The 7,727-nt window shown below is 63.9% G+C and overlaps 2 protein-coding genes across 4 annotated transcripts; one reads left to right on the top strand and one right to left on the bottom strand.

Moving 5' to 3' along the window:
• Window positions 1-489: 489 nt before the first annotated feature.
• Window positions 490-2,639, top strand: LOC113206887 (retinol-binding protein pinta). The gene is made up of 6 exons (XM_052277243.1): window positions 490-667; window positions 782-941; window positions 1,078-1,216; window positions 1,304-1,534; window positions 1,651-1,756; window positions 2,176-2,639. The coding sequence occupies exons 1-6, from the start codon at window positions 505-507 to the stop codon at window positions 2,325-2,327; spliced, it is 951 nt and encodes a 316-aa protein (XP_052133203.1). The 5' UTR covers window positions 490-504; the 3' UTR covers window positions 2,328-2,639.
• On the bottom strand, window positions 2,573-7,641 carry LOC113206885 (uncharacterized). 3 transcript variants are annotated; one of them, XM_026423167.2, is made up of 8 exons: window positions 7,016-7,641; window positions 5,158-5,459; window positions 4,917-5,074; window positions 4,552-4,830; window positions 3,772-3,949; window positions 3,364-3,691; window positions 3,112-3,251; window positions 2,573-3,038 (listed from the first exon to the last, which is right to left on the bottom strand). In XM_026423167.2, the coding sequence occupies exons 2-8, from the start codon at window positions 5,457-5,459 to the stop codon at window positions 2,753-2,755; spliced, it is 1,671 nt and encodes a 556-aa protein (XP_026278952.1). In that variant the 5' UTR covers window positions 7,016-7,641; the 3' UTR covers window positions 2,573-2,752. The 3 variants fall into 3 exon arrangements, with proteins under 3 accessions (XP_026278952.1, XP_026278953.1, XP_026278954.1); XM_026423168.2 differs by lacking the exon at window positions 7,016-7,641 and adding an exon at window positions 5,980-6,213; XM_026423169.2 differs by lacking the exon at window positions 7,016-7,641 and adding an exon at window positions 6,032-6,213.
• Window positions 7,642-7,727: the final 86 nt, after the last annotated feature.

The following is a 7,727-nucleotide window of genomic DNA, read 5'->3' as shown; positions in this document are numbered from 1 at the left end:
GGGGGGTAAAAAAATGTTCACTTTGAGCGCGCGAAACTGTGCGTGGCATTGTCTGCCCCGGGCGTGCCGAGGAATAGAGCGACGCGCGCACCGCGTGGTCCTCGCCCTCGTGGGTCAAGGCCCACGTGCACCATCGCGTGGCGGACGGCAAAGGGCGCCCACAAGGTGCGATTTTAATCATTCGCTTCAAGTCCTTCCAAAAACGTCTCGCGATATTCTGCGAGCAGAAGGAAATACAAAGCTCTCGTGCTTGCCGCGCGCAGCCGCTTGTGCCCCGGTGCAGCTGCCGCACATGGCGTACGGCTTTCCTTCAAGTGGCCGATAGGATAGCACGGTCCGATTGACGTAAGGGGGCGGCCAGAGTGTCTCGCGACAGGAAGAGGCGATCCATTTAGACTGATTGCAACGGTGGGAAGAGGGATAAATATCCTAAGTTCCAACGAGACAGCTGAAAGGGGCTGTCCATAATCCACAAAACCCACGCCCGCTTTGTAACCGTCGACGATGGCTTCTGTTCTTGTTTGCAGCATGGCTGTACGACAACTCACCCCCGAGCTCGAGGAGAGGGCCAAGCAGGAGCTCGGCGAGGACCCGGCGCGGCGGCAGGAAGACATCAACGCCATCAAGACGTGGCTGTCGAAGCAGGGACACCTCAACGCCAACACAGGTGAGCGACAGTCCCATCTGGAATGACGGTGAGTCGTGGTGAAACAAACAGCAACGATAACTCTTCTTGCCCTCCCCTGTCGCGTCCACCCCACCCCACGCCCGGTCCGTGCAGAGGACCAATGGATCCTCACTTTCCTGCGCGGCTGCAAGTTCTCCCTGGAGCGCACCAAGGAGAAGATCGACAGCTACTACACATTCCGCACCCTGCTCCCAGAGTTCTTCACCAACAGAGACCCCATGTTGCCCGAGATGCAGGAGATCCTCAACCTCGGGTGAGCAGAGCATGTGACGTCCGGTCCGGGATCAACGAGCTGATCGGGACTTCCACCGTGCTTCCACCCGCCTCGAGCAGCTAGCTGCAGCAGGTAGACTGTGTGCACATCGTCGTTTACAGTTTTGTGATGACAGGATCTGCTTCCCGCTGCCCCACCCTGACCCGAAGGGACGAAAGATCTTCCTCATGCGAGTAGGAAACTACGACCCGTCCAAGATCAAGCTCCAAGACATCATGAAGCTCAACTACATCAACATGGACATCACCCTGAGGGTACGCGACGCGAGACGCTCGGGGTTGAAGCAAACCATCCCACCACTTCCCGACCCGTATCTCACCCCCTCCGCTCTCTGCCCGCAGGAGGACGACAGGCCCATCATCTGCGGCGACGTGCTCATCATGGACATGCGAGGCGTGACCCTGGGCCACCTCGCCCAGGTACAGCCTAGCCTGCTCAAGAGGGCCAGCACCGTGTACCAGGACGCGTACCCAGTCAGACCGCAGGGCATGCACTACGTGTACGCGCCGTCCTCCTTCGAGAGCATCTTGGGCCTCATCAAGTCGTTCATGAAGGAGAAGCTACGAAAGCGGGTGAGTATAAGGGAGCGAGCGACCCATGGAGACGCGCAGTGGTAGGACCTACCGCTTGACTTGGCTAACCGTGAGGCCACGCCGTGAGTGTAATCGCTCTGCTGCACCCTCCACAGCTATCGGTGCACGGCAACAACATCGACAACCTGTACAAGGAGATCCCCCAGAAGTGCCTGCCCACGGAGTACGGCGGTGAGGCCGGCAGCATCGCGGAGCTCGCTGGTGAGTCCACTTGTTGTGTCTGAGGGGTCGTCCAGAAAGCACGTCCGATTCACTCAGATTCATTCGGCAATGAACGGGAGCTTGGCGCCTGCGAGACTCGGGGTAGGCCACCCCGCAGTACACGCATGCACGCCAGACTAGATCTTGCCTGCCTACCAGGCGCCGTGGGAGCTTGCAGAGGCTGAACTTCGCAAAAGTCCGTAACGACGAATGACCGGACGTACTTTCTGGATGATCCCCTCGTAGCTCTGCATGCAGGCTTGCTGGCTGGGGTCGCCTCCCGCCACTGCCGCAGCCTCGGTGGGGTGCGGGTAGGTGGCCCGCCCGCACGCCTGCATGCGGTACAGCACAGCAGCGGCTCGCTATCTAATGTGTGTCAGTCACTGTCTCTCACGCTGTCCATTGCGCGCCCCTCTTAGCCGCGTGGAAGACCAAGGTGGAGAGCCACCGGGACTGGCTGCTGGCCGACGAGCAGAGGCGGAGCGACGAAAAGAAGAGGCCAGGCCGGCCCAAGTCGAGCGACGCCATCTTCGGAGTGGAGGGCTCCTTCAGGAAGCTGGACTTCGACTGAACGCCGGCTGGCGTCATTTCGACCGTCTTCTTCTCACTGGTGCTGCGTTTTGAGTGCGTCGCAGCAAATCAGCGCCGTCTTGCCCTCGGCCTAGCAATTATGCGGAGCCACGACCTGAAACTGGTTTCCGCCTGGAATCGAGTTGATTTAGTCGGTTTCGTATTTGGCCCAGGCCGAACCTCTACGCGGTGACTTTTCTTTTTTTTGTGATCATTGTGAAAGTTTTAAACAAAATGACGTTACTGTTTGATACCAAAGAGATGCTATGTATTTTCGGAATCAAACAAAAATACAAAAACATAAACCAGCTCATACAGAGTATAACTCACAGCCTGACATTTGTTGCATTCACCTTCTAACAGCAGCTTTGTACTCGGTGACGTCCAAGCGGAGGCCATCGCTCCAGTTCACTGCACCTGCAGCTTCTATTTCACGGGGTCAGCGGGATGCGAAGCTCCAGGAACCTCAGGCCTGGTGGTACCTGAAGCGTTGGCATGCTGCAGCTGCAGGTGCCGGAGACCGGCCACGGCCGACTGGAAGCCCGCGTTGTAGTCGAGCGTCACCTCGTTGTAAATGTACTCCTGGCGCACGTCCTCGTAGAAGTCGTTCTCGTCCGGCCCGGACACGAGCGCGCCGTACAGCACCTGGGGGTTGGGTGTCTTCTTGGAGAAGTCCGCCCAGTCGCAGACCGCTGGCCGGTCCGGGCAAGAGCTGGGGGCAGCCAACAGTCAGAAATGGTGGACTTGCATCCTTGTCGAGGAGCCCAGCGGCTATAGGCGCTTACCTGGCGGCGTGGTGGGGCTGCGTCGGCCACTGGGAGCCGAAGCCGACCACGTAGCTGCGGCCAGCGTCGCCCAGCATGTAGTGGATCTGGTGGCGCGCGAAGTCCCGGTACACCTCAGGGTTGATGCCGGCGTCAGCCGCCTGCGGCAACAGCAGCCCTCTCCGGGCCGGGCGGTCATCACCGACACCCTCACCTCACAGCACACACACAGTGCCGCCGCTGGCACCCTAACTTCCAGAACCGACCACTCACCTGCAGACAGACGAAGGCGATGTTGGCAGCGTGGCACAGCGTGCCGGCCTTCTCCACGTACAGCAGCCCCTTGGGGGTGCGCTTCTGATGCAGCGCGCTGTGGTCGCAGAAGGCGCGAGCCGCCTCCCGGTACTCGTGCACGCCCGTGAGCTGCGCCAGCAGCACCTGCACGCCCGCCGACTTGCGGTTGTAGAAGAACTCGACGGGCCGGTCGCGCAGCAGGAACTGCGAGTAGTGGTGCTCCGCCTCGTCTAGGAACTGGGGCTCTTTGGTCACGCGGTACAGCCACGCCGCGGCCCAGCACAGCTCGTCACCGTAGTCCGTGGACCTGCAGAGGGGTGCGCCCGGGGTGAGCAAGGACAGCCATCGCCTTCAACGAACACCTCCCTCGGGCTGAATGGCACTCACTCGTAGTACTGCGCCGCGCCCTTGATGGCCTCGTGGTACAGGCCGCGGTGCTGCGTCGCGAACCTGTACAGCTGGCGCGCGTGCTCCAGGCAGCGCGCCGAGTACTCGGCGTCCGAGTCCCTGGTGACCAGCGCCACGGCGGCCAGCGCGGCGGCCGTCTCGCCGGCCAGGTCCGAGCCTGCGGAGCAGCGCGACAGTCAGGCGGGCGCGGGCGCGCATTGGGCTGCCTACCCGCCGGGCGCCGGGGCCGCGAGGAGGCACTCGTGCGAGTTGCGTGGTTGTGGGGAGGGGAATGCGCGTACGCCTCAGGGCGTATGGAAGGAGGGCAGGGGGCGGGGGACGTGGACGCACACCGTGTTTCTCTTGTGGGGAAATTGACAACGATATCGCCATAATTGGCGTCGTCCAGTCCAGGGCGGCCGAAGGAGCCGTTCGCCCTGGCGTGTTTCCGATCGGCCGTCATTATCTCCTCAATCACTTCATCGAACGCGCTCGTGACTCGCGGGGAAAACACTACCGACGTCACGGGGGCGGCCGCGCCGATGCTCTGAGCACAAGAAAGAGGGTATGCCGAGGGGGGTTTTCCACCGGATTCCGCAACGGAGCGATACAGGTAAAAGATTATTAAAGAAGTGTGCGCCGGCGAGGTAGGCGACCAATAGCACCCTCCTGTTGACGGCCACAGCCGAATCGATTACAACCCTTTCGCACGATCATTCGCTACTTTCCTGCCCGCTCGCGCCCCCGTTCCCTCGACTCGAGACGGCCATCACAACTCACCAGGATGCTCGCGGTCGATCTTATACGCCGGCCGGGTCATGTTGAGTTCCTCGGGACGGCCCCAGAAGCGGTGGTCCAGGCTGAAGTCGCCCACCTGGCCATAGAGCTCGTCAGGCGAGACGTGGCAGCGCATGAAGTAGTCGGCGGCCCAGCGCACGGCGCCCACGGCCTCCTCCAGCTGGCCGGCCGCGCGGTACGCCTCGGCGTACGAGGCCAGCCCCCATGCCAGCAGCGTCGTCGTGGACGCCATCGTGAAGCTGAACTTGACGAAGTCACCGGCTGCGGAACACATGTCGTGCTGTCACTCGTCTGCCCCTGGGGGTCCTCTCGGTGCCCTCCCGCCGGCAACACCCCGTCGTCCTCACCGTCATAGTACCCTCCGGAGAGGTCCTCGCCGCGCTGCCCGCGGTCCTCGAGCGCCGAGTCGCCGCGCCACGGCACCCTGTTGTCGGCGGGGAGCCGACCGGAGCGCTGCGCCTCGTAGAAGAGCAGCGACAGGCGCAGCACTTGGTCGTAGTCGTACCTGCGGGGCAGACAGCAGGTCCGGGGTCAAGGGCCGACCTCGCGAGCAAGGGCCTCGGACTCCAGAAGACCCTCAGGACTCACGAACTGTCGGCGGCCGCGGGCGTGCTCTCGGTGGCGGGGGAGGAGGCGGGCGCCGGCCCACCGCCGTCCTGCGGCGAGTGGCGCACGCTGTGCAGCCACGACAGGAACGAGCTCTCGGCCTCGTCCATGCTGCGCGCGCTCTTTCCCGCGCCGCCCGTGCTCAGGGCGTCCCGGACGCGCTCCCTGATGAGTGCGAACGACTGGAGGTCGTGTCCGGACTGCTCTTGGCTGGTGTGGTTGGCGGCGCCGGCCGCGAGGAGGCAGCACGCGCACGAGGCGACGAGGAGCGCGACCCTCTCCATCTGTGAGAACATGTCAGAGAGAGTGTTTTTACTCGCAGCTCGGCCGCGACGGGGTGTGGACGGACGTGCTGTTCAGACTGACACCCCTCCCCCTCCCCATTTCACCTGCTTGCCCCGCGCGGCCCGAGGCAATGCTCGTTGTACGGAGGTGGCATGGTGGTCTTGGACCGCCGAAAATAGCGGCCCGCACCAGCTGCCGCGGGGCGGTCCCCTGGAGCTGCACGCGGCCAAGCCGACCGCAGCGGAGACTCTGGACAAGTCATCACCCCCTCCCCCCTCATGTTCTCGTTTAGCAGCGGCTCAAATATAAAAGGCGCACCAAAGGCGCACCAAAGGCGCTCCCCGTGACGCGATGCCCCCCACCGTTAATTATTCTCTAAAGAAAGAAAAGGGCGGCGCTGTGCTGCGCTGTGCTGCGCTGTGCTGCGCCGCGCGTGTCCAAAGTGATGGATGCACCTGCGCGCCGCCAGCCCGCGCCCGCCCCAGCGGGTGTCGATAACTGCGTGGGATGATGAATTACCTCAGCCCGCCCTGCTTCGTCTCGCTCCGCGGCGCCGACACGTCCTACTCACGATGCCCGCCGTGCGCGTTGGGCCAGGTCCGTGCTTTTGTAGTCCACACGGCAGCGCAGCACATCTTTCGAGAGCTCTTCTTCGTTCTTTCCCCCGGCTCCGGCAGCGGCTGGCAGCAGCAGCAGCGGGCGGCCGCCGCGCCTTCGGCGTACTCTCGACTGAATTCTATGAAGAGCGGAGAGGCACACTCTGTGCGAGCCCGGTGCGCGTGCACGCCGTCCGGCCCGGACGGCTGAAAACGGACCCCCTGGGGGGCGGGGCGAGGCGGGGGCCGGGGGCCGCGCGGCAGGGCAGAGACAAGACAAGTACACACACGCACCCCGGCGATCCGCATAACAGGCCAATGCCATCGCCGCTTGTGGCCCAATTGTGGCCACGACATCGAAGCACAGAGCGGCGGTACATTCTAGAGGCTCATTCCCACAGCACACTGCAGCAACTCCGGGCGCGGGGCGAGCGGGACACGACACGGCGCGCAGGGTAGGCAGCCCGCCGCGGAGGCGCGCGCGCCAGGACTCGGGGTTGCCTACTGCCCGGGGGCTCCACAGCCAGACACTGCTATGTGCGCGCGGGGCGGAGCGGGGTGGGACGCGTCGGGCCGTCGGGTAGGAGGAAACGGAGACGCGGTGACAGCAACGTGTCTGGCATCCCATCGGCGGCCTCCAGGCAGTATGTAGTTCCAGGCGGGCACAGATATGTCAGCCGGTAGACGTGAACACGCTTGTCATCGCCTCTTGAACTGCTGTCGCCACCTAACGCCCCTCCCCCGGCCCTCTTTTCTCCTCCAGGACCTCAGAACTGCTGCAGAATAACAGACCCTTGTTTTGACAGTCAATAGTTGCGCACAAATTAGTTTAGTCGAGGCGCGCGTGAGAGGAAAAGAGAGAGGTGGGGTGAGAGAGGCAGAGAGACAGAGAAGAAAAAGGAGGGGGGGGGGCAGAGAGACTGCCCACCCAGACCGTGGCCTGGGCCAAGCCGACTCACCTTGGTTCTTCTCTCTGTTCGCACACAGCTCAGCTCAGCACCGCGGAGAGCGGCGGCGACGGTGACTACCGGCCAATTGACAAGCCTGCAGCGCAAATCACTCAGTTGCTCACTCACTCACTCGCTTGCTCGCTCGCCACCGCTCCGCACTGTCCTGCCGGCGCTCGGGCTGCCACCCGGCCCGTCCTGTCCAGGACCCCAGCGGCGGGACACGGGCCACAGGTTTTCCTTGAGGTTGCCGCCGGCGGGGAGCTGCTGCTGCTCTCGCCTCGCATCGCAAGACTTCATTTAAGGTTTTCTCGGAAAGCCGGAGCCATGGGAGCCTGGTGGGGCGGGGCGAAGCGGGGCGGCGGGGCGGGGCGCTGCAGTACCGGCTCGTTTGTAGCAGCACGGCCGAAGGCGCGGCCCGCGCGTCTCGGGGGAGCACAGGACCAGCTCGGCGACGGCCAGGGTGTCCCACCGCGGGGCCCTCGGGGGCGTGCACTGCACCGTGCAGAGGGTGCCGGCGCTTGGCTGCGCTCTCGCCCTCCTGTTCCCGCTTGGTCCCGGGGACTGGGGGCCTGGAGGCGGTGCGGCAGCGGCGCTGTGGCGCTGGCTCTCCTCTCCTCCGCGGCGCTCTCTCACTCTCCGACTGATTGGGTTCGAACAAAGGTCTCGCCGCACCGCCAGGTCGGCCGCGGGCCCCGGCCCCGCCCCGGCCCCGCCCCCCGGC

This window comes from Frankliniella occidentalis, unplaced genomic scaffold, assembly GCF_000697945.3.
Source record: "Frankliniella occidentalis isolate FOCC.00 unplaced genomic scaffold, Focc_3.1 Scaffold6218, whole genome shotgun sequence".
Taxonomy (NCBI): Eukaryota; Metazoa; Arthropoda; class Insecta; order Thysanoptera; family Thripidae; genus Frankliniella; species Frankliniella occidentalis.
This window is presented reverse-complemented; position numbering and strand designations above follow the sequence as displayed.

Bases quoted from the DNA above. Each gene is read 5' to 3' on its own strand.
- LOC113206887 (XM_052277243.1), top strand. From the start codon at position 505: ATGGCTTCTGTTCTTGTTTGCAGCATGGCTGTACGACAACTCACCCCC. The intron at 1,217-1,303 runs GTACGCGACGCG...CTCTGCCCGCAG, and splicing joins ACATGGACATCACCCTGAGG to GAGGACGACAGGCCCATCAT. The intron at 1,757-2,175 runs GTGAGTCCACTT...CGCCCCTCTTAG, and splicing joins CAGCATCGCGGAGCTCGCTG to CCGCGTGGAAGACCAAGGTG.
- LOC113206885 (XM_026423167.2), bottom strand. From the start codon at position 5,459: ATGGAGAGGGTCGCGCTCCTCGTCGCCTCGTGCGCGTGCTGCCTCCTC. The intron at 5,075-5,157 runs GTGAGTCCTGAG...TCTGCCCCGCAG, and splicing joins CCCGCGGCCGCCGACAGTTC to GTACGACTACGACCAAGTGC. The intron at 3,252-3,363 runs GTGAGTGGTCGG...CTGTTGCCGCAG, and splicing joins TCGCCTTCGTCTGTCTGCAG to GCGGCTGACGCCGGCATCAA.